This window comes from Heterocephalus glaber, unplaced genomic scaffold (assembly GCF_053883595.1).
Source record: "Heterocephalus glaber isolate CG9 unplaced genomic scaffold, H.glaber_assembly_v1.0 deba00001472, whole genome shotgun sequence".
Lineage (NCBI taxonomy): Eukaryota > Metazoa > Chordata > Mammalia > Rodentia > Bathyergidae > Heterocephalus > Heterocephalus glaber.
Window position 1 is genome coordinate 86,664,854 of NW_028258315.1, and position 26,126 is coordinate 86,690,979.

At 46.7% G+C, this 26,126-nt stretch overlaps 1 protein-coding gene across 8 annotated transcripts in view; it reads right to left on the reverse strand.

Moving 5' to 3' along the window:
• Flnb (filamin B) overlaps positions 1 to 26,126 on the reverse strand; it is a 143,946-nt gene that overhangs the window by 92,336 nt on the left and 25,484 nt on the right. Inside the window, exon 1 of one of the 8 annotated variants that reach the window (XM_021243943.2) lies at positions 7,546 to 7,697. The exons of the other annotated variants lie outside the window; for them this stretch is intronic. Coding sequence (XP_021099602.2) covers positions 7,546 to 7,636 — 91 coding nt within the window. The 5' untranslated portion in view covers positions 7,637 to 7,697. Of the gene's footprint in view, positions 1 to 7,545; positions 7,698 to 26,126 lie in introns of those variants that run through there. 8 annotated transcript variants of the gene reach the window in all.

Below are 26,126 nucleotides of genomic sequence, written 5' to 3' on the forward strand. Positions count from 1 at the left end.
ATGGGTGGTAACCTACGCACAAGGACAAAGACAGCAGGTCATCCTCTGGCCACAACACAGCTGGCTGCCCAGTTACAAACAGCTGCCAAGGGACTGCAGGACTCGAAGAACGACAGTGTGTGCACTTGAGGCTGTCACTGAGGGCACCCCTGGCAAAGGTGTAAAGGACGCCACATCCTCCATGTCCTGCCGCCCAGCTCCATTGCCCTCTGGGAGGAGGTGTGGCAGAGTGATTCCAAGAATGGGCTCTGGAACAAGCAGCTCAACTAGTTTTGTCACTTTCGATAGTCCACCCCCTCTCTGAGCCTTATTTTCCATCATCTACCAAACAGGAATGACTATAGTCAACACCTCGCCCGGGTCGTGGTTCTGAGTAGGTAGGTTAGAGAATGCCAAGAGCTGAGCACAATGCCTGGCACACAGTAGGCACTTCGTAAACATCACCTCTCTCCCTCCTACACTAACTCACCTAACAACTTAAGTGCTGCTCTTCCTTAGAGCTCAGAGCCCGGAAGCCACCATCCCAGTGCTATACACAAGGAAGAAACAAAAGCTAATGCCCTGTGAACTTACAAGTAGTTTACACGTTCCACTTGTCACTTCTCTGAGTGACAAGTCAAGCGATTCATTAGGAGGGCGAGGACCCTGCTCTCCTGTTGCAAGCAGACACACTGGCCTGTCATACTGCTGTGAGTCTGGGGCTCTGTGGGGGACACTACTAAGCTAAGCAGTTATAGAGACTGTGAGTCAGATGTAGTAGCGCACTCCTGGATTCCAGTACTTTGGTAGGCTGAGGCAGGAGGATCCAAGCTTGAGCCCAGCCTGGGCAACTTAGTTTCCTAACATTCTTCAAAGTCCACAGGTGACTGAGTTTTTTTGTTTTGTTTTGTTGGGGTTTTTTTCGTACCGGGGATCAAACTCAGGACCTTGCACTTGTACGGCAGGCGTCGGAACCACTGAGCTAAATCCCCGGCCCGTGGGCAACTCAGAGAGACCCTATGTCAAAATAAAATTAAAAGGGCTACTTGAGAGGCTAAGGTGGGAGGACTGCTTGAGCCCAGGAGTTCCAGGCTAGTCTTGGCAGCACAAAGACATTCTGTCTCAATAAAAGGTACCCAAGCAGCCTCTGCAGACAGAATCCTGAACCGGTTCCAGAATGTGTCCCCCTCTGATCCTCCACAGGAAACAGAACGCAACACTGAAGGCAGACCAGGGGACGCTGCGGAAGGTGCAGGTGGGCTACAGCACCCACTCTGCACCTCGGTTCCCTCACTGTGTGCCGGGACAACGCTAGAACACGAGCACAGGGCTGCCAGGAGCCCAAATGGGGACCTCACCTACAGACTCCCACAGTTTTCGGCCAATGCTAATGTTATTACTCTTCTTCCCATCCCTGACTTCTACATGCGCTTAGACAACCCTGAGACATGAAGCACGAAGGCAGGAGGGAAAATGAAAGCTTAGCAGCTGGAGGTGGAGGCGGCAGCCTACGCTGGGACTTCCGGGCAGCCTTGCAGTTACAGAGCTCAGTGACCGACATCCCCGGTCAGCTCTGCAGTTCCTCTCTGTACTGCCTCCTTTCAGAGCTGAACTGGAGCCTTCAATGCCCCAACAAGGGGGCCATCTGAACCGAGACGAGGGGGTGCCATTTTCTTCAGTTTCTCAGTGAAAATCTACTACAGGTGCAGCAGCCCCCCTACCCCAAACTAGGTTAAAGAAGATCCACCTTAGTCGGCTGCCCCGGAGCAGGTCACCTGTCCGGGGGTTTAATGGCCCTTCGTGTTTTTAAGTCAGTCCTTAGGATTGAACCCAGGGCCTTCACACTGAGCTACAGAGACGTGCAACCATGTGACTCACAGCGCTGACAACTGAAGCATATCTAAAATCTTTTCTCCCCTTTCCCCTCCCAGCTATGTCATTCCTAGATGGATGTCTCTCCCAGCCTCCATCAGAATTCATGGTGTGGCTGTCTTGCCACGGACCTCGAGCAGGAGCAAAGCACGGGGCCCTGGTCAGTGGAAGCCCCCTCTGTGGATCCTCCCCCAAGCCCTGCACATCACGGTCACCTTGCTGTCAGGTGCCCAAGGACAGGCCAGGCCCGGCAGGCAGGGGATGAAAGAACTGGGTCCTAGAACTGGGTGCCCTGCCACGCTGAAAGCCGGAAAGTAACACATTTTCACACTCTTCCCACTGCCGCTCTTCTCGATTTCTTTTTCCACCAGGGGCTACAAAGGAGCTGTTTGGTTTTCACATATCACCATGTCAGGGTTCAGTTAATAAGGGGTTCATTCAGAAAGTCCTTTTATGTTAGTGACTTTCCAAGAGATCACGCAGAAGACCATGGTGCTGCGGGCTGTGAAGCCACATGCGGAGCTCAGCAGTAAGACTGCTAAAACAAGCCAGGTGTGGGGAAGCGTGCCTGGAATCCAGCCTTGAGGGAGGCAGAGGCAGGAAGATCACAGCTTGAATCTCACCTAGACAGCTTAGTGAGACATTGGCTCAAATTGTTTAAAATATATTTTAATATTATCTAAAATATTATAATTATATAATTAATATAATATTAGGGTAATATATTTAAATATAGCTATACATTTAAAATGGCTGGAGATTTAGCTCAGTGGTAGAGAACCCCAGAGTTTGATCCCAGTTACCAGGGGGAAAAAAGACTGCTAAAATATATTATCAATGTCTACCAGGGATGAGGCACATGACATGGAGGCTCAGCTAAAAAGATTATTGTGCAGGGGGCTGGGGATTTAGCTCAGTGGTGCGGAGCCTGCCTCTCAGGCACAAGGTCCTGAGTTCCATCCCCAGAACCAGGGGAAAAAAAAACCCCAAAGATTATTGTGCAGACTGGCAATGCCTGCCTTGGGCAGGGCACAGAGGTGGTACCCAGGAGTTCTCTGCAACAAAACTGAGTAAACACACCCAAATCCCTGGTCTGAGATTTCTACTATAGGCTCATAACACATTCCTTATGCATAACCTCACACTACAAATTTCCTACTTTGCAAACTATTCCTTCTGTTTTCTCTCACTTGCTAGACAATTTTTGCCTGAAACAGTTGGAACAACCTATTTCACAAATACCTGGTTTTTATTTCAACATGCAGAGTTAGTGAACTTTTGGATCATAAACTCTATGCTGGTAAACTGCTTTGCAATTTATCCCACAGAATCTATTTCCTGGTTAAGAGGAATTGCTTTATTTAAGTAGCTTTTTTTCAATGCCACTTTTGAAACATTATTAATCCCTTTTTTTTTAGGTACCGGAGATCGAACTCGGGAACTTGTGCTTGAGAAGCAGGCAGCAGAACCACAGAGCTAAATCCCCGGCCCTTATTAATCACTTTTAAGAAGTGTGATATCCAACAACAAAGCCACACTAAACTACATGATAAGCAAAATGGGTATATTAAAGGGACTAGGGTAGAGTAAGTATCCTTCCACTAAATGTTATTGAGAAATCTTCAGAAAGTCAGAATGAAGACTGTAACCTTATTAGAAAGGTTAAAAAGGGAAAGGGGACACCCCAAAACAGGCAAAGCGGTACACTATAACACCAGGTTTTGAGCTGAGCATGGTAGCACATGCCTGCAATCCCAGGACTCCGGGAAGCTGAGACAGGAGGATCATAAGTTCAAGCCCAGCCTAGGCAATTTAGCAACTTAGTGAGACCCTGCCTCAAAAAAAAACATAAAGGATTAGGGATGTAGCTCAGTACAAAGTCCCTGGTTCAATCCCCCCTATTTCAATCAGTTAATCAATAAAGACTCTAACCTCGAAGCTGTAGGTTCCTACAAACTCATTCTGTGCTGCCACCAGTTCTCCTTGGAGACTGACAAGAGAAGGCCCCCATGGACTCTGCAGCATGAGCACGGAGCTGAGGAGCCCAGCCAGCGTCCAGCCCCAGGAGGCTCAGGCTCAGCTCAGTGTGACTCAAAAGGGCCCTGGCTCCCGGCTCCCGGCTCTCTGAGAACACGTGCATCCAGCTGAAGTGACAAGGCTGGCTGTGAGTGAGGTCCTCATGCCCTGTTAACTCCAGGCCAGCTGTCGTGTAGAGAGGCCCCTCCCCTGATAGGGAGCTCACTTCCCTGGGAGCTGGGCCAGGCCTACCCAGGGCCACAGGCCGAGAACAAATCACAGCAGCTGCTGCTCCTCCAGCCTCTCCCCCTGAACCTGCATCCCTGTGAGGGTGCTGTCCTTGGTCAATCCCATTTTACAGGTGACATAACAGAAGCCCGAAGAGGTGAAGCCCCAAGGGACTTTTAAGGAGAGCCTAGATGTTTTTTTACCACTGCCTGCTGCCTCCCTGCACCTACATACGGTGAGTCTCAGCAGGTGTGAGAGGAGTGCAGTCTTTCCACCCTGCATGTGGGAGACCGAGGGCTGCCCCACAGCTGTAAGGCACAGTGCTTGGGAGGGAACCAAGTTTCTGCCACCCAGGAGGGCCCAGGACTTGGCCTGCCCTGATCACCTCCCCACCCCTGACTTCGAGGCTGAAGGAGAAGAATGAAACAGAGACAGCAGATGATGGAGCACAGGCTCAGCAGGCACAGCGTCAGTGCCGGGTTATCCTGGTCTCGGCCTCTCCCATACCCTGGGACAGGGGACTCCAATGATGTTGGCTCTGTCCCTCTGCCCGGGAGCTTCCGAGTCTGCCTCACTGCTCGCCCTGCACCCAGCCTCAGTCAGCTCCTTGAAGAAGATGCAGCTCCGCCTTAAGAACTCATTCACAACCTGCTGTTCCTCTGGAAACTAGGCATTGGTATTACTGGTATTCCTGAAAGCTCCATTTGTTCTACTCCTTTTTTGAGGGGGGAGAGGGGAACAGGCTGGCCTCGAACTCAGGGCAATCCTCCTGCCTCAGCCTCCCGAGTGCTAGAATTACAGGTGTGTGCCACCATGCCCAGCATATTCTTATGTTCCTATACTAACAATACTTCCTTATTGCCTACTGGGTGCCACATTCTGCAGTGGATACAAATTATACTTTTTTAAATCTCTTTTGAACCTGGGCCCTTTACACTGAACTATATCCCTGGCCCTTTTTTTTTTTCCTTCCTGTTGGATCCCTGGTAATCTTCCTTTCCCTGAAGTCTGCTTAATCTGAAATTAATACAGCTGCTCTGGCTTTCTTTTTTTTTTTTTTTTTTGGTATGGGGATCAAACTCGGGTCCTTGCGCTTGTGCAGCAGGCAGCAAAACCACTGAGCTAAATCCCCGGCCCTGCTCTGGCTTTCTTTTTGTTAACGTTTGCATGATTTTTTTTTTTATCCCTTTTACCTTTAATATATAGAGTTTGCCCAAAAAATGTATACACACTTTAGGAAAAGAAAAACAGTATGATGTCTTATAATAGATACTGTTACCCTCACATGAAGGACCTTAGAGGATATCTTATATTGCAGAAAACCTACCACACTGATCCCTGGCCCTCTTCAAATTTTATTTTCTGACAATGGCACGTGCTAAATTACCCAGGCTGGGCTTGAGATTAAAGGGGTGCTGGGATCACAAGCATATGCCATCAAGCCTGGCACAAATTATACTCTTAATAAATTAAACTGGCTTGAAAATGCTCCACAAAGAGATGGTGACACTATTACAACAAAAATGGGCATGTCTCCACGGGACAAACACAGATGGGCTTATTTAAGAGAAAAGGATGAAAAGGAAACCCCTGGCTTTTTATCCCTCATACCAGGATATAGGGGAGGGGGAGTCTTTTTATTATTACAAGTTAAATAAAAATAATACAAATGATGAAAGAGCAGGTACTCATTCGTCCACTGCAGACTCGTAAAAGTCGGTGCTGTTACAAAGCAGGATCAGGTGGCCTCCCTGGTTTGAAAGGGGAGAGGTCAGATTGCGAGTTTCCCTGTAACTCGCCTCTCGTTACACGACTCATACAAGATCGTTACAGAGATGGCCACAGAGACGGGCTGGCTGCCTGCCCAAAGAGTGTGAAGTCATAAAAGGAACAACTCTCCACCGAAAGTCTTGAACAGGAATCAAACTGAGGGAAATTCAGGATAATTTATAACCCCTGGCTCTCACCACCACCAACAGAAAGGATGCAGGCGTCCTTACATGGACACTTTTGGCTGCTTCTCCTCCGGTTCTTAGCTCAGTTGCCAGCTAGAATCTGTACCTTTCAAGTCGTGATGGCCTGAGGAAGCCTCCGAACACATGTCCCACCCAGTCCCATCAGAGCTCCCTGCAAGGAGTCCCAGCCGGAACTGGCCACCTCCCAGCAGGAGGAGCCCGGCATCCACAGGAGGGGGAGGGGGGGGAACAAGGGGTGGGACTCTGGCTGAAAGGACCAGCAGCCAAGTGAGCCACGTGTCGGGGATGTTAGGGAGTCAGAGCCCAGGCACTGCCTGGGGCCCGAGAGATCAGGGCTGGGAGTGGGTCGGTGCTCTGTGCTCATCTCACCGGCACAGTGCACAGTGAGAATCAAAACGGGGCTCAGCACCCCACAAGCCGCTGTGACATCACGCGGTAAAGCAGGCAGTGTACTGCCTGCCCGGTGATGGTTCAACTATATCAAAAGGGCTCTATTATTTTTAGATGCTCATTTTTATTCATGTATTTCATGAGTACATGTTTGTGCTACATTACGATTACATTTATCGTGGGGAGTTGGTACATGTATATAACACATCTTTTCTTTTGTCCCTGCCCTTTCCCATTCCTTCCTGTTTCTCCAACTTTTTTTTTCTTCTCAGTACCGGGGATCCGAACTCAGGACCTTTCTCTTGTCAGGCAGGCACGGTGCCACTGCGCTAAATCCCTGGCCCTCCTCCAATGCTTAATCCCCTTCCATTTGAAAAAGCTCCATTTCCATTTTTTTTCCTTCTCTTTTTCTAAAGTCCTTTCTCTCTTCCTTCCCTCTTCTTCCCTCCATCTCCATACTATTACTTTTACTATTAAATACAAGTTTGGGGACCAACAGTGCCTCTCTAGCTAGCACTGTGAAAGACTCGGTGCCATCTCACTCTGGGCTGGGGCTCAGAGCTGAACACCCCGAAATCCAGTGCTCCAACACTGCCAGGCCTTCCATCCGCTAACAAGCCAAGAGCCAGCAAGGGCCTGGGATTAGGGCTGATAGGATCAAGATGTTCCCCGCTCTGTGAGCTGCTGAATGAACTGGCATTTTGTTAAATCAAATCTGCAGGCCACCCCTGACTCCTCCGGCAGATTCCTGAGCAGTCTGCAGGGGCCAGGCCAGGCCACTGCTGACAGAAAATTAAATGTGAGGTCAATAAATTCAATGTGAAGCATGAAGTATACAAGTAAGTCCTCTAAGGTGATTTCTTTTTCTAAGGGGAGATGAAAGGGGGCTTGGTAGTAAAGTGATCTTTAACCACTAAAGCAGTTCATGACAGTATAATGCAGAGAATATAATGTGACTACCTCCCTGCTGATAAGTAGTTAAATAAACTTTCCGTTCAAGGAAGAGTAACAAGGAAGAGTAACCGGCTGTGGTGGAAACAAGGAGAAAGATGTTTGTGCTGATAGGGACAGTTGTACTACTTACTGAGGGAAGAGGAGGGCGGTTTGCAGAAAAGCATGGATCCTGTTTTGTGAAAAGCACAGCTCTGCGGCCTTGTCAGGAGATGGGTTTTCATTTGTTATCTGCTTCTGAATTGATCAAATTTTTTCTTCCCGGTACCGGGGATCGAACTTGGCTCCTTGTGCCTGCGAGGCGGAACTTGATTGAATTTTTTTTATTTTAAATTATATTTTTTCCTTTTATTATAAATGTTGGCACATATCACCCAAAAACTAGAAACATAACCATACACATGTTAAAGGACCTCGTGTTCTCACAGAGTCACATGTGGATCTGCGGGCACAAACGTGGCAAAGTCGGCGGGCTTTGCCAGTGACGAGAGCAACCTGTCCGGTAAGTCTGCATCTGAGGAGAGGGGCTGGGTGCTAAATGGGCAACAGCTCCCCAGCCACATCATACAGGAAGGGGTGGCCCCTTGCCCCGCACCCGTGTGGCTTTCACTGTGTGAGGCTCCCTGTACATGAATGAACCACCAGATGTGAAGCAAGTTTGCCAGGTTGTCTTTGAGGATCTCCTTTGCTCAGCGACGGCTGCCCGTTCCTCATCACACCCTGAACAAATGACCCCTGCCCCAGCCAAACAGCCGGCCTGGGGGTGACAAAGATTACACCCCAACAGGAGTCAGCTGTCTGCCTTTAGGCATGTTTTTCAAGCCAACAACAAAATCAATCTCCCGCATTCCCAGCCCCCGCCCTCGAACTCCCTCCCTGGCCGCATGGGACAAATGTCCACCTCAATTTCCACCACTGCTTCATGAGGTATCTTTGTCAGCTCCATTTTCCGGATTTATAAAAACCTACGAATGAGTAAATTAACCCAAAGTCACACAGCTCAAAAGCAGTGTGGCAGATAGCAGCACAGTTTGTAATGGCTAAAGCTTGGAAGCAGCCCAAGTGCCCATCAACTGGAGACTGAATAAAGAAGATGTGGTTTTTTTATAAAATGGAGTACTACTCACCCATTAAGAATGAGAAACTAGAGACATTTATAGCTAAATGGATGCATACTGAGCCCATACTCTTAAGTGAAATAAATAGGACACACATGTGTAAATACCAAATAGTTTCTCTAGTGTGAGAAACTGATAGTGTAAATAAGGAGTAAAATGATTAAAATGAAAAAAAAAAAAAAGCAGCGTGGCAGGAATTTGAACCCAGGCCATCAACTCTCAAATCTGCTGCTGACCATTTGCCCTGGAATCCGGAACAGGCACACAAAGGAAGAGGCCCATACATGGACATGATGGTGTCACAAATGCCCTAAAAGCCATGAAAAGCCAAGGAGGAAGAAAGAATGAGGGTTACATCATCCTCCTAAAAGAGAGTTATTGTTGTGCCCCTGAACTCTGTCCCATGAAAACCGCCCTGGCAGTAAGATAAACAGAATAAACACACAGCAGGTCAGCCTCGCTGCTAAGAGCGGAACACATTCTCACATTCCTGAGGCACACTGCCCAACTGCAAGGCAGGCGAGGGCCACGCGATTGATTAATACCCATGGATACCCACGGCCTCAACCCAAGCACCAGCCACTGCCCGGACTGAAGGCTCACAGGCACCCCGGGTCTCTCCATCACCAGATCCTGCTGACAACTGTCTGTGCTTTGAGCCAGAAGCTGCCTCCCGACTCCACCTCTTGGCCTAAAGGTGGCTCTGAGGAGCATTTGTCCAGCAACCCTGGACCACACATAAAGCTGGCCCTATGCTCGAGCCACGTGGGCCATTTACTAGTTTTCTGTAAATCGACTCATTTTTTTCTCTTTCTATACTCTTTTTTTCTTTTTCTATATCTTAAGCAATTATGTCTGTGAAATCACAGCTTTGACACATAGCTGCATTCTCCAAACACACAGGAAAATACCTATTATAATTTTTAACTGTTGCTTGTGTAACACTGAACATCATCCTGAGAACTATGTCTTCAAGAAGGCTTCACTGTGAGCCCGGGGTTTGCCTCAGTGGGGCCGAGGTCCCAAGTTCGATGCTGGGTACCAAAAAAAAAAAAAAGAAGACTGCACTAAATGTTTACTGGTTTTTCCCAGACCAAAGGGTTTCTGTGGCAAAGTAACTGCAGACACTAGACTGGGAACGATTTTTTTTATTTTTAAGACCCTCACTATGCTGCTCTTGGTGACCCTGAACCTCTGGCCCGTGATCCTCCTGCCCCTGCCAGGTTTGCATGTTGAACAATTTCTAAACTGTGACAGGACTTGGGAAAGCTTTTAATGTGCAAATGTACACTGACAATTCCAAAGGACTAAGACAGCGTGCCAAGTTTCCAAACATTACTGAACTAGGGAAATTTTAAAAATTCTATTTCAAAGAAGAGTAATATTCTGCAGAATGTACTTTGGAAGATTCTACTTTAAACTGCTCTTGGAGCCTTCAAACACTTCTCCCAAATAATCCCAGAATCTGGGAGATTACATTTTATAAAACTGGTAGGTGTGGGGTGAGAGACACAGGAAACAAGAAAGTGTCGGTCTCTCTAACCTACAAGTGTTTCTACGGCCAGCCAGCTGTGACTAAGAAATTAGAACCCTGCTGTTTGGAATCAACAAGTTTTGTCATAAAGGACAGAAAAAGCAGGCACTGTTCTTAAAGGAAGGCGCTAAAGGGAAGCACGCCCTTCTGACACACCGCCTCACCGCTGTGTTTATGAAACTGGTGATAACCAACAACCAACTCAAAAGCCACACAAAGAAACATCAAACAGTTCTATCCCAGTCCAAACAGTAATTCTTACACAACAGGCCATGATTTAAAGGAATTCAAGCCAAAACCAGCCCCCGCCTTCCTGGATTTGCTTTAGAGCTTCTAATGTCAAAATCTTCAGCCACAGACAATATATTGCCAAGCGGGCAGAGGCAGAGATGGAACTCAGTCATTTGGACCCCCGCTTCAGCTGGCAGACAGAAGGTGTCGTCCTGATGTGGGCAGCTGGAATATCAAACTATGTGACCAGGAGAAAGCTCCAGAACCTTCGCTTGAGTGTCACCTAGTTCTAAATTCCTATGCAGGGGACAGAAGTGAACTTATTGTAAAAGTTAGTATGAACTGAACCAGGCTTTGTGGCACATGCCTATAATCCCAGCACTCAGGAGGCTGAAGCAAGAGGATTGCCTCCAGTTTGAGGTCAGCCTGGGCTAAACAGTGAGTTCAAGACCAGCCTGAACTGCATAGCGAGACCTTGTCTCAAAAAAAAAAAGTTAGCATGAATTATTTCTTTAATAACTGAAACACATCCAAGTAGTATCCCTGGTGCTACTTAAGGATGAAATACTCATAAGCACAACAACAGTGGCAATGAGTCCTGAAACTTGGGTGGTGATGAAATCCACTCTACACTTCTGCTTGGTATCGGATCCAAACCTAAGATGTGGTCACTGTATCACAGACAGGGCCCCGACTGTAGCACCACTGGGATTCTATCTATTATGGTCCCTGCTACACAGTAGAGAGATAAAGGAAAATGAGGGAGGAGGAAAGAAACTACTACAACCTGCTGCCCAGCCAACAACCACCCCCAATGAACCAACAAACCAATTACACACCTGCCCAAACAAACCACCACCAACTATTAAACACTCACCCATCAACAAGCCAACCAGCCAACAATTGCCAGTCAACCAGCCAACCTCTCCACCACCGACCAACAAGTAACCACCAGCACACCAGTCGCCCAATGAACTCCACGCCAGCCATGAAACCCAAATGGACTCGGCCTTGCCTATCCCGCCCACCAAAGCCACTCTGCCCCCCCACGCCTGCTGGCCCCTCTCAGCTGCCCCCACCCCAGCCAGCACCAGGCTCCTGTACCAGCCACTCCACTCAACTCTTCCCAAACCCCCACTGAGGCCGCCAGGCCCGCCTCACACCAGGACCTCTCTCAGGGACCTACCAAATAATCTGAACGCAGATCACTAGAGGAAGTCAGGTCAGGCTAAGTATAAAGCTAAGAAAGCTGAAAGAAGTTGAAACTAATGAATCTTTAATCAAATGTCTGCAAACCATTGTCTTTACTAATTACTACTTTAATAGTCACAGAAATTTTATTACTTTTGAAATGAGTTAAGGTTTGTGTTTTCACATCCCCAGAATTTTCTAAGTATGTGTTATGATTGTTAAGCAATCACTATCAACTGTAAATTACATTAGTCAAATAATAAAATACAAAACTGAAAAAAAAAAGCCCAGTGTGGTAGCACACACCTGTAATCCCAGCACTCAGGAGGCTGAAGCAGGAGGATCGCCTTGAGTTCAAGGCCAGCCTGGGCTACACATCAAGGGCCTGTCTCAAAATTCCAAACTAAAGGGCAGGGGATTGTTTGATTGTATTCTGTACACTTAGGTCTGGGCCTGCGGTCTTTACACACCCAACAGCCCAGACCAAGTCACAGGCTCTCCGGCCGCTCTGCGGAGGCCTCCACTGTGCTGCAGCTGCTGGCAGAACACCATCAGTGCACCGGCTCCCTCCAGGGCCAGCCCTGCTCTGAGACCTCCAGAGCAACCCTCAGGATGCATCTTGCCCTTCCCTTTGGCTCTGGGCTTTGTGACTGTGTGACCTACCTTCGCACACAGATGTCTAACTTCCCAGGCTCTACTGCGAAGCTGAAGGACCAGGACATTTCACAGCTCACCCACGACCCGGGGTGGCTGCACATCCCCCTAGAAGGGAGACCACCTAGGTCAGGGACTCTTGGGGCTGGGGTGGGGGACAGGACAGTCTAGAACCCAGACAGGAAAAGGTACAACCTTGGTGTTCAGCATTCTCTAACTGATGAGATTTAGTGTCTTTACATTATGAACAGAGACCTAGTATTGGTGACAGCTTGAAAAACCCTTTATGCCATTACTATATCAAAACTATGGTAATGATGAGGATCACTACTCAATCTTGTTATTAGACATTTAATACAGATGTGGATTTATTCCTATATTCCAAATTTTTATTTCTCATAACTGTATTTCAATATAATTGGCTTCCTTTGTAATACTACCTATCCAGCTAGTTATAGCCAAGGACCTAACAGAAGCTCTTTCCCTTAAAAAAAAAAAAAAAACTAAAAATCCGGTGTGGGGTGTGGGGGGGTGTGTGTGGGTGTGTGTGTGTGTGTGTGTGTGTGTTACATACCCACACCTTTCTATTTTTTATTTGGGGACAAGGTTTTGCTAAGTTTCCCAGGCTGTGCTTGAAATTGCAATTCTCCTGCCTCATCCTCCCAGAGTGCTGGGATTGCAGGCATGTACCACCATGCCTGGGCTTATTTATTACACTTTTTAAGGCCTAGGATAAAGACAAAGGTGGAAAGTCTGAAGCTCTGATAAATAGCGAGGGAGGGTGGGTATGCAGTCCGGGCATACACTTGAGCTAGTGACCCTCCTGCCTCAGCCTCCCAAGTGCTGGGATTATAAGCAAGTGCCATTATGTCCAGCTAGGCTCAAATCTTTGCTAACACAGATTTCTCCTAAAAGGTCATTCACCTAGCCAACATCAGCCTCTCACAGGGCAACAACTTCTTACCTGTGTGTCTTGCTAAACATTTCACCCACAGTAGGCACAGAGGGAGATGGTCCTGTTTTACAGGTGTCAAAAGAGAGGCTACTCTATTTGCCCACATGCCAGTGAGGGAGGGAACACTGAGGAAGGACGTGGAAGAAAGGGACATGGGGAGTCTGTCTCCAGGAACAACCTGGAGACTGGGCTCAGTGCCTCTGAATTCTAAGCTGATGCTGCAAGCCAGGGGGGAAGCTAGAACTTCACGAAGTCCTCAGTGCTGGCAGAGTCCCAGGAGGACTCGTTGGTGGGATCTCCTGCCGGCAGTGAGGGTCCAACACCGGCGGAAATGCTTGGCTGACTTCCCAAGCGGAACCTCCAACAGACCCAGCGAAACCTGAACTACAGACCCTGGTCCATGAGAGGACCCCAGTCCCTGGAATCTATCTTTTCCCAGAATGGTTTATGGGAGGTTTAAAGAAAATTAAGTGGTAACCACTGAGTATTTGCTATGTCGGGTCCCCCTCTTGTCTGACAGGCCCACTCAGCCCAGCAAGTTACCCTTTAAACACGGGAGGAAAGGTGAATGCTTGTTCTGCTTCTTCCAGCTCAGCAGGTAAGCGAGGGTCTGGGGAGTGCCTGAATCCAGGACTCCCTGCTCCAGCCCAAGAGCCCTCTCACAGTAAAGGGAGATGAGAGATGCCAAGGCCCTAGATAGTCCCAAAGTGCGAACTTCCCAGAACTACCTTGAAGCAGCCTAATGAACAATTTCCCCATGAGTCTCGCCCTGCCTGACTGAACCCCTCCACAGCTCCTGGAGCGTTCCCTGAGACCTGCCCTGGGCCAGCGGTGTAATCGAAGGCCGCATCAGAAGCTTCTGGTTGCTCATCAGAACTGAAAGTTGGCTGGGGGCTGCAGGCAGGAGGGCGGGTGGCTCCATCAGGCTTCCTCTCGTAATAAATTCCTCCACACCCCACCTGTGAAACTCTATTCGAATTTATTACCAAAACTGGAGCTCTGGCTTCAGAGCTTTTTCCTGAGGCCTGGAAGCTGGCTTTTCCAGCTGATGACATCACTGACAAGCTCCTGACAATGCCTCCCCAGAGCCTAAACCTCTGCTAATACCTAGCAAGCGCACATTCCTCTCTCATGAGGTCACGTTTGGCTAATTGCTAATCTGACCCCCACACCAGCTCCTGAAGCCCAGCAAGGAGGGGACCTCCTGCAGCTGCAGTCACCACCCTTCCCCAAGCTGCAAAGTGGAGGCCACTTACGAGCTGGCAGTGGGACCTAGGGTGGCCAGATTTTGCAAATAAAAATACAAGGCGGCTAGTTAAATATTAATTTGGGTAAACAACAAATAATTGCTTCGTGTAAGTATTTCCCATGCAACGACTTTTCAGAAGCAAGAACTGCCTGCCATTCAGGGCATACTTACACTAGAAAGTTATTAGTTGTTTATCAGAAATTCAAATTTAACTGTTTCCTCTGGCAACCCTGGTGGGAACACATGTGAGTCTTTACCCTTTGTCTGGCTTGCACGATTTCCTAAATTTTCAATTACACATTACAACAAATGTTCTACCAACAACATAAATAGTGCTGGGGATGTAGCTCAATGGGAGAGTGTGGTTGGTATGTACTTGTATGAGGCTGGGGTTCAATCTCCAGCATGTTGTGTGTGTATATGTGTGTGCATGCTAAGTTGTATTTAGGAAAATATTAGGACTATGTGGAAAATACTGAACTCTGTGGAAGAGTGGAAATTGAGGGGGTGTAGAGAATGCAACAAAAATCCAGAATTCCACTCTCCCACTGCTTCACAAATACCCTTAGTCCATTTTAAGGTTGTGAAAACTAGAAATTAAGCAATGCACTTTCAACGTGATTTATGCAAGAAAACCCACAGGCACTGTACTGACTGTCAGGGAAAATGTCTTGGCCCTGCGTGGAAACATGGGTAACTGGCCACCAGGAGTGAAGTTTGAAGCCAGGTATGAACTGCAAAAGTGCCTGGCACAGTACAGAAGCTCAGGGATACTTGCAGAATCAATCTCCCCAATTAGGTTTATTTCCAGAATAATAATGCTGCTGAAAGTGGCTAATGGTAATCCACTCATCCATCACCCCGTTGGCACAGGCATTTGGGGCACATAATAGTATAAATGTATCTTATTTTAGAGATTTCATTTCTTAAATTACCTCAAAAAACCAAAATGTCACACACAGAGTCTCTAATACAAGCTAACACTTCTTTTTTTTCCTCCTGGTACTAGGGATCGAACTCAGATCTTGCACTTGCCAGGCAGATGCAACACCACTCAGCGATATCCTCAACAATACTCTTTTATTGAATAAACAGGGATAAAATCAAGAGCATGAGTACTTGAAAAAAATTGTCAAATAAATACACTATAAGGTTACAGGTTTTGGCCAGCCGTCCTGGCACACGCCTGAATCCCAGCACTTGGGAGGCAGTGGCAGGAGGATCGCTGTGAGTTGGAGGCCAGCCTGGGCTACATAGTGAGAACTTATCTCAAAAAAAAGCACTTATACAGTTAAAGGTTTGGGTTTTTTTGTTTTTTGGTACTGGGGATCAAACTCAGGACCTTGCACTTTCAAGGCAGGCAGCAGCACCACTGAGCTAAATCCCCAGCCCTAGTTACAGGTCTTAAATAGGTCTAAGATCCTTTTTTAAGAACTAGAAATTGGGGGTTGGGTGTGGCTCAATAAATAGTAGCACATGTTTAGCATGTGCATGAAAGAAAAAGGAGAGCTAGAAATTCATTCAGTCAACATGTCTTTGCAGGTGAATCAAACCTTTCATGAAGCACTCACAAAGTCACCCCATCCTCCCAACAAGCTCAGGAGCCCAAGGCCCATTATTACCCTGGTTTCACAGACTCAGAAACTTGCCCAAGGCCACTGTGCAGGTGACAGCAGGGCTGGGATTAAGACAGGGTCTCTCAGCCTGTGGGCTTGCACTCGCTCCTACCAGTCTTTCTACCCCCAGAGCACTGAGATGAAGCTCAGGGTTCAGGACAAAGGCTCCAGACTAAAAACACCCCAGCCTTTACAGGTAAAGGCCCCTCGCTTGCAAACTTCTCCTCTATAGCTTCTCATTAGCTGTGGAATCAGTGGTGCCCCAACCCACCTGGCACACTTTTCTTTTTCTGTTTGTTTTTTTTTTGGTACCGGGGATCGAACTCAGGTCCTTGTGCTTGTGCAGCAGGCGGCGAAACCACTGAGCTAAACCCCCGGCCCCTGCACACTTTTCTTAAATACCTAAATCCTCCATTCGTGATCACCCAGCTTTTTATTTCAATCAAAAAAATGGCAACTTGCAACATGTGAGGACTGCCTGTCCTGTTGAGAAAAGCAATTTTCTTAAGTCTGTGGGATAATTAAGGATCCCAATTATAGTTCTAGCAAACAACCCCAGGAGGTTCTCAAAAACTCTTTTAAATTAATTGATGGGGAGGGATGCTGAGATGGAACCCAGGGGTGCTCTACCACTGAGTTACACCCCCAGCCTTTGAGTCAGGCTCACACTAAACTGCCCAGGCTGACCTTGTGATCCTCCTGACTCAGCCTCCACAGTAGCTGAGATTATAAGCCTGTGCCATTGCACCTAGCCTAATTGATTCTTTAAACACATCACACTACCCCTGGTTATAGAAATGTAGACACTTTTCACGGGAATAGGATTGTAACACATCGAAATTTGAGAAGCTGTAAGTCAACGTTTAACAGTATGAATGGTAGTCAACAATTACTTGCTTTTTTTTTTAAATTACACATAATTAACTACTCATTACATAAGAGGCTTGTGTTACCAGCAGGGCATTATAATTGCAAGACATTATTTTGCCCAAAAAAAGTTCATTAGTGGATGAAAACTGTTGAGGAACACGATAGCCATGCAATCTCAATGATTACTTACTAATTATAATTACAGATTACCTAATAATTACACTAGAAGAAAGGTATCATTTCAGTGGAAAGCCAACAGACTCCACTTGGATCAAGTAATTACACTTAGCATTTTTAATAACAGGACAAATTGACACGACACACCTCCTGGTATGCTACGGGAAGTACCTATGAGCTCTGGCAGGGTACTTGCCAAAAATATTTAAACTTATTTCATCTCGAGGCCACAGACGTCTAGAAGGTGGAGCATCCTACAGTCTCGCTAGTCCAAGTGCGGCACAGCATTGGCATCCCCTGGAAATCAGCCGGAAATGCAGGTTCTCAGGGCCCCAGTGTCTTCCAAAATCAGAATGCACACTGCCCAAGGAGAGGGGAAGGAGGTCCTCCTCGAAACCGTATCTAAAGTTTGAGAAGCACCAGTTCTACACGACAACTGGTCTGGATTCTTCAAAACTCTCAACTGGGCCGGGGATTTGGCTCAGTGGTTTCGCCGCCTGCTGCGCAAGCGCAAGGACCTGAGTTTGGTCCCCGGTACCAAAAAATAAAAAAAAATTTTTAAAAACTCTCAACATCCCAGCCAGGGGTGGTGGGCGAGCCTGTGATCCCAGCTACTCAGGCGGCAATACCCTGTCTCAAAATTAAAACAAAAAGGACTGGGGATGAGCTCAGTGGTAAAGGGCCTGCCTGGCACACACAAGGCCATGGGTTCAAAAAAAAAAGTGATGTGTACTTTTAAGAGACAGCAAGCAAATATGATGACTGGAGATGCCAGGGAAGGTTTTATGAGTGCTTGCTATACCAACTTCTCACACTACCTGAAGGACTGAGGGTTTCTAATAAACTTAGGAGGAAAAGAAAAATAACTACATCACTGCTAAAATGATGATTTTCAAAGCAAGTCAAGTATTTGGAAAACAAATAAGGAAAAAGTTCATTAAACTCTGGTCGGTGAGCATCTGTGTTAATTGTACGTATTAATTTTCCTGGCAGTACAAGAAAGAATACCCTTTTTTCCAGGAACCAACTTTTCTGCCCAAATGTCAAAATGTTTCAGAAAATCAGCAGTTATTTAGGTACAATTTGCTGGAAAAGTTTCTCATTTAACGTCAAATACAGAGGAGACGTGGCATTCCAAGAAAAAACTACAGGCAAATGAAATATAAATCTGAAAACTTTATCTTCAAATCCTATACATTCCATCATTTGGCCATAAAAAGGAATAAAGTATGAGTAGAACATGGGCAAACTCTGAGAATATTCTGCTAAGTGAAAGAAGTCAGCCACAGCAGAGCACACAGCGGATTCTGCTCTGGGAAAAGCCCAGAACAGCCAAAGCCAGGGAGAAGTGAGCTCGTGGCTGCCAAGGGTGGAGGGAGGAACAGGAGCGACTCCTAAAAGGGTATGGGGATTTGCCAGGGGATGTCCTGAAACTATTTAGTGGTGACAGTTGAACAACTCTGAATACACTTAAAATTGTATACTTTTAAAGGGTTGAATTTTATGATATGTGAATCTCAGTCCTATACATTTTTCCATGCTACAAGCTCTGCCCTATTCTTCCTAGCAGGAAATATAGAAACACTTACAGGTAGGACTATCCTACTGAGGTAGGATAAAAGAAATAAAAGGTAGAAAGAAAGCAGACAAGGAAATCATAACTACAAATTGTACTTTTTCTGTTTTGTTTTGTTTTTGTTTTTTGAGAAAGGGTCTCACTATGTAGTTGAGGCTGGCCTTGAACTCACTTTGTAGTCCAGGTTGGCCTCGAACTCATGCTGATCCTCCTGCTTCAGTCCCAAGTGCTAGGACTACAGGCGTGCGCCACCACATCCCGCCTACAAATTGTACTTTTAAGAAGACTGCAACTTCCAGAGCCCAGTGAAGTCACCCAAGGCAACCCACAGCAGTATTACCTTGGTTAAACGTAGGCTCCTTTCTTTCCTTCCAGACCCGTCACACACCCCAGTTCCTCGGGAATACTACAAGTCCATAAATTGGCTTGAGAAAGTAAAGAACAGGAACATGATCTTAAGATAAAGGAACAGTTCTGAGAATCCAAAAAATAAACAATTACCCATCTTTTAAAAAAAAAAGCTGAACTCTAAAATGGGCTGGTACCTTTCTGGAGGTCAGGCCACCTTTCCCAGTGTCCCCACCCCCTTGGAACAGCATAAATGGCCCACACAAACACTAAAATTTCTGCCCAATAAAGCCTTCCTGAGCCACTTACTGACAAGTCCTAAAAATTCTTTTTCTGCGACCCTATTTTGCGGGTGGAGTAGGTTAGGTTCCTTATCACAGCTTCGGGAAGCTCCCTATTGGTGACATCTCTGACCTGTGACCAAAGGGACTGACAGACCAACCTCACAGCCCTGTGTCACCCTGACACCGGGTCTCAGAGCTCAGAGGCTGAGGCTGTGCCTCTCTGAACTATTCCATTCTAATCGGTGAAGTCCGGGCTGGACCAGAGGTTATCTCGAGGTTCTGCAAGACTTTGTATTAAAACCAGCTCCAAGTCTTTTACTTCTATTTTAAACAGCACAGTTTCTGAACTTTCATGAACTTTCAAGAATAATAAAGCTCCACTTGACTTATCCAAGATCGAGTGTCAGGTTCACGGCATCAAGTTACTTCCTTTAGATGGTCTTGGGGCTGGACAACAGGGCACTCAACTCAGACTCAGCTCTGCAGCTCAATTCAAAACAAATAAAGATGGAGAGAATAGTCATTTTCAACAGTGACTACAGTAAATAAGGATTTTTATGGAAGTTTTCCTTACCAAGTTCTTCCAGCTCCACTCCCACAGATTAATGCTGGAGGCAAAGCCAACCACTGGTAGAGGAAATCTGGTAATCTGGTTTTTCCGCACCTAGTGGAAGTCAGGATGGTGGTGGGACACATTCCTTCTCTTGGGCTCATCCCTACAAACTTATTTCTCATCTTCTGGGCAGCAGAAGCCAGACGCTAGAGCCACAATGGACAAAACTCTCTGCAGAGCCAAAGGCAACACACTGGAAGTAATCAGTGCTGATTAGTGTTTGGGGAAATCCTCGGCCTGAGCATGCTCTTTGATTCAGTTTTTCCAGTTGAAGCCATCCCGAGTCATGCTGACTCGGTCCTGGAAGGAGGAAATTCCCATTCATGCCTCTCAGATGGCACTGTCTCCTCTGCAGGAAGGAAGGGCCCACACTACAGTAGAGTCCAACTCAGAGTCCTGAGGTGCTGAGCTAGGCATCCCTTCCAAGCAGGAAGCAGCCATCCACGTAGCTGAGCTGGAGCTTCAGCTGACATTTTCCGAGGCTGGAGAGAGGCCCCTGACACTACTGATTCCCACCATCTCGGACCTAAGTGGCTGCTTCTCAGCCATGCAAGGAGTCGTAGCTGTCTGTCCCTCTGAGGCCCTCCACCTGCACCTTCAAGGGCAGATGCCCAGCACCCCTGTTCACAGCTGACTGGACTGGGATGGGACCTCTAATGCAGGCTGAATCTGAGTCGCCTTCAAGGTGTCCACCTCAGACAAGAGAAAGGGAAACAGCTGGAGACAGCAGACAGCTGTGCCGTGGGCAGTGCTAGCAGGGCTCACAGGTGAAGGGGAAGAGAAAGGTACCAGGGAACAGGATACCAAAGGCCTCTGCTGCTTTCTAGTTTCTGGTTTTTCACTACGGGGGACTGAACTGAGGGAGCATCACGCTAACCTACAGCCCCAACCCTTTTTTCAGTTTCATTTTGAGACAGTGTATTGCTAAATTGCCCAGGCTGGGTCCTGATGTTCTCAATCTCTCACAATACTGGGATCACAGGGGTGCACCACGTGCCCTGCTTCCGTGGCTTTTTGAATTTTGGATTCCACCTTTTTGAGGCCCTGTGGAGGATTTTCCGTGACCTGTGAACTCAGGGTCCTTCCAGGGTGAGCGTCTGTTTCTGCTGCCCAGTACAGGTGCGGACACATGACGGCCCCTAGCACGGGACTGGTTTAGAGCAAGGAATGAGATTCCAAAAAGGGGATTTTTTTTTTTTCTCTCTATCTGCTTCTCCTACCTTCTGCCCTGGGCTTGGATACTGGCGCCCTCAAGGCAAAGAGTTGACAAATGGCCATTCTGCCACCACCTGGTTCCCAAATCTGAAGCTGACTGACACTATGAAGTGAAGAGAGACACCAGACCCTGGTGGTCCTTTGTTGTTGTTGTTGTTGTTGTTATTGTTGTTGTTGTTTGAGACAGGGTCTCCCTGTGTAGTTCAGGCTGGCCTTGAACTCACTACATAGCCCACAGTGGCCTCCAACTTGCAGGGATCCTCCTGCTTCTGTCTCTCGAGCACTAGGATTACAGGCGCATGTCACCACCCCTGGATCCTGGTGATCCTTTTGAGCCTTGGACCCAAGCAGTCCATTTGGGGACTTCTCTGTCCTTGGAGCAAGTGGCTCCCTCTTTTGTCTTTAATTTCAAATGAGTTTCTACCACTTGCCAGATTAAAAAATAGAATCATAAAGCTCTCCTAACAAAAGACAATTTTTTCACTTAAGGTAGCAAGTTTTTCTCACTTGTACTCAAAAGATTAAAAACTGGGGAACTGATTCGCAGCAAGAGATCAAAGAGGTGACGGCTGGGTTCAGTGATGTGCATCTGTGATCCCAGTTACTCAAGAGACTGAAGAAAGAAGGGTCACACATTCATGCCCAGCCTGGGCCTCTTAGCAAGACCCTGTCTCAAAATAAAACAGGGCAAGGGATGCAGCTCAGTGGCAGAGCATTTGCCTAGCATGCCTGAGGCCACGTGTTCTCCAGTACCCCAAAAAAACTTATTTTAAAAAAGCCAGGCATGGTGGCACATGGCTCTAATACTAGCACTCACTCGGGAAAGTAAGGCAAGAGGATTGCTGCAAGTTTAAAGCCAGCATGGACTTCACAGCAAAACCCCGTTTCAAACACACACACACACACACACACAGAAATGTGGAAACACTAAACCAGCTGAAAGCTGAATAAGTAAGAACACATCTTTATAAGATCCTCTAATCAAACAGAACTGATGCATATCTGAAGTTCACCCTGTATGAAAGAGAAGACTGAGTCCATTACAGTCCAATTCTAACCAGCAGTTGCTCAGGATTCTGAGTAAGAAGTAAGACTTCTGCCTGGACGGCAGAAAACCCACCTGCACCAAACATGGGCAGCTGCCCTGAGAAAGTAACACACCAGCCAGGGTCTAAGATAGTGCCTTCAAGGGCAAGGGGAAGAATGGGCAAATTGGCAAATCGAAGAAAAGAAATGGTTTAATCACACTGGCCACAGGAAGAATCTCAAGAATGCAAAAATCTCTAAACAGTCTAATGAGTCTCAGAACACTAGGAAAAGAAAGCAATGTGGGCATCAGGCAAGTCTGCTGGCCAGATCCTTCGTGGGGCAGCTGACAGTTAGCTGTGGGCCTGGGACCACCCAGCTGGCCACGGTCAGGACCAGCTGGAAGGCCTCCTGAGGGAAGCCCATGAAGAGCAGCCAAGCAGGGTTCCAGGAAGGATTGTGAGGTGGGTTTGAGGAATTTCAGAAGCACAGCCCAGATGATCTTGAGCAATCCTACATCTGTTTCAACCTAGGTTTGTTAAAACAAAAGACTACTGATCCCAAAGCTGCCTTCAAGGATATTTGGCTCAAGGTAAATTCAAGGCAAGTACAGTATTTTAATTTTCCCTGCCTGAAGACTGCAAGATACAAAAGCATGGAGAGTGGCTACGTTAACTCACTTGGAAACCAAGTATGGAAGGAAAAGGGAGGCTTAGCAGGCATAGAGCTCACTGGTAACACTGGTTGGGAAGGAGGGTCTTCAGGAAGAGCCAACTCCTTCAAGAAAAGCAAGAGGCCTCTGAGGCCACCCAAACCCTACTGAGGACTCACAGGCATCTGACAATGTGTCCTTAGGCTCAAAGACTAATCTGCATACCAGGCACTTAGCTAGCTGAGATAAATTCACACACCTGATGACTCACTGCTGGAAATCCCTGCTCACATATCTTCTTTTATAAATTTAGAACAAATAATATAAGCTTACAAGGGCTGGGGATTTAGCTCAGTGGTTCCGCCGCCTGCCTTGCAAGCGCCAGGTCCAGAGTTCGATCCCCGGTACCAAAAAAAAAAAAAGTTACTGGGCCAGGGATTTAGCTCAGTGGTTCCGCCGCCTGCCTTGCAAGCGCCAGGTCCAGAGTTCGATCCCCGGTACCAAAAAAAAAAAAGTTACTGGGCCAGGGATTTAGCTCAGTGGTTCCAGAGCCTGCCTCGAAAGTGCAAGGTCCCAAGTTCGATCCCTAGTACCAAAAAAAAAAAAAAAAAAAAAAAAAAATATATATATATATATATATAGCTCATATATCATCTTTTTTTTTTTTTGGTACCGGGGATCAAACTTGGGTCCTTGCGCTTGCACAGCAGGCAGCAAAACCACTGAGCTACATCCCCGGCCCATGTTTCAGTTGTTTTCTATGTGGAGGGTTGAGGATCAATTAGAGTAGAAAAACTCAGTCACCAGTATGGAGATCTCTTTAGTTAGTATCTGTTTCCCTGTGATATGATCTTGGCTTTGGTTATGTTTTGGAATTTATACACTTCTTCAATGTGCTCAATGTAATAGGGTCAATCCTTGTGGCTGCCTTGGAAGGAGAGATAAACTCCCAGTTACATAAGCATCCACAGAGCCAATTATATATCAAGTTTGTAATTTAATATTTGTCGCAGCAACTTCTCTCTTTTTTCAATGACCCAAAAACATTGTGATTGCTAGGGACAGGTAGACTTGGATGTAGCAATGAGGGGAAGTAAAAGAAAGAGGAAAAGGAAGAGACTAGATCAAAGAATATATATATATATATATATATATATATATATGTGATAACATGATACTGAGAACAAAAAGAATCAGGTTAAATCCTTCTGTCCACAAAGATGCCACACAGAGTTCTATTCTGTGGAGTCCACCCAGATCTGCAGCTAGTCTGGCGAGGAACCTTCAAGAGCCTCAGTTTCCCCATCTCTGAAGTAGGGATTAGCACCATTCCTCAGACCTCCTGTGAGGATTCACTGAGAGGAGACAGAACAAGCTCTCAATCATGTGGTTACACCCAAATAATATGTAAATTTCTATAAGGATCAAACTTTTTGTAAACAAAGGTATCTGATTTGTGTTGTTGTTTGTTGGGTTTTGTTGGGTTTTTTGAGACAGGGTCCCCCTATGCAGTCCAGGCTGGCCTTGAACTATGTAACCCAGGCTGACCTTAAAGTCTGGCAATCCTCCTGCCTCAGCCTCTAGAGTGCTGTAAATACAGGCATGCACTACCACACCCAGCTCTACTTTGAGATCTACAAAAAACAACAAAGATTAAGGAACAATTTAGAGAAAAAAAGAAGAAGAAACATCAGATACACTCAACTCCTTCCTATGTGTGAATGGGACAGAGGGGGAGTGTGTTCTAAAGAATCTATGTCCTCAGACCTAGCCCATCAGCACCCACTCTCGTCAGGGCTCCCAGGCATAAACTCCCAGCATAAATCCACTCAATGAGAAGGACAAGGCCTCAGAAAGTATCACACTGCTGGCCGGGGCACAGCTCAGTGTGGTAGAAGGTAACTGTTTACTCAGCTCCGTGGCAGAGTCAGTTCCTGCCTGTTTGTTTTCACTTCCTGGGTCAGGGTGTACTAATATCCAAGAAACGCTGATCCTGCATGAGAGAGCCCAAGAGGCCAGGCACTTCTGCACACTGCTGAGGGGCTTGCCAGGCAGCACCCCAAGGACCTGCTTGCTTCTGGACATCTCTTCCCAGTAGGAGATTTCACCTTCTTGGTCAAACCAGGGATCGGTACTGAACAACCAACGTCAAAGCCTGAAACTTCCCACCCACCAATAAATCATAGTTCCATTCTGTGCATGAGAACAGGCACAAAAGTGTGTGGTGTTCTTCCAAGAGCAAATCAGAGCATTTCTGGATTTTTTAGATTTCCATTAAGAGTTTGCTCAAGGGCCAGGGATTTAGCTCAGTGGTTTCGCCGCCTGCTGCCCAAGCACAAGGACCAGAGTTCGATCCCAGGTACTCAAAAAAAAGAAAAAAGAATTTGCTCAAGGGGGCCATGGTGGTGCATGCCTGCAATCCCAGCACTCGGGAGGCTGAGCCAGGAGGATCACTGCAAGTTCAAGGCCAGCCTGGGCTACATAGTGAGACCCTGTCTCAAAAAAAGAAGACACACGTCTAGGTTTCCCTTCAACCATTCTGGTGACCCTTAGGTTCGCCATCACTGATCTAGACAGACCTCTCCACTCCACGTGCTGGCCCCCTGGGAGAGTCAGTGTGGCCTTTCCATGAGGGGCAGCATAAAGCAGATGGGCTGTGGGGAAGACTTTTAAATCTATTCATTCAGAGAGCATCAGATTCTCCCAAGAAAAAAGCCAGCCTTAATTTGGTGCTAAAAACACTTTAGCAGTTCTCTCCATAATAGTAAAAGCAAGCCTCAGGCTCAAAGTCTTTAAAAACCTTCAAGAATTTAGTAACAATTGTTTTTACTGACTTTATCTTTTAAAAAACAGTTGCCTAGTCTTTCTAACACATAATAGTGCTTTCCTATTAAGATGTTCTATAGTTCCCTTTTGATTCTTTTTTTTTTTTGGTACCAGGGATCATACTGGGGACCTTGCGCTTGCAAGGCAGGTGCAGGAACCACTGAGCTAAATCCCCAGCTATAGTTCCCTTTTGAAGTAAAGGAATATAAAAATGAGTAAACAAAAAAAAGTTTTTTAAAAGAAAACCTCAAAGTAATAATGGCAACTGGAGGGCTGGGGATTTAGCTCAGTCGTTCCGCCGCCTGCCATGCAAGCACAAGGTCCCAAGTTCAATCCCCGGTACCAGAAAAAAAAAGGCAACTGGAGAAATCATGATGGTGATAAAAGAAAGCTTATGGGCCTAGCACTCTGGAAGGCTGAGACAGGAAGATTGCCAAGTTCAAGCCCAGTCTGGGTTACTCAATGACTTAATGAGATCCTTCCTCAAAATAAAAGGCATATAGCTCAGTAGAAAGGCCCAGGCAGGGTTCAATCACCACTGCTGCAATTAAAAAAAAAAAAAAATAGGTTGAGGGTAGC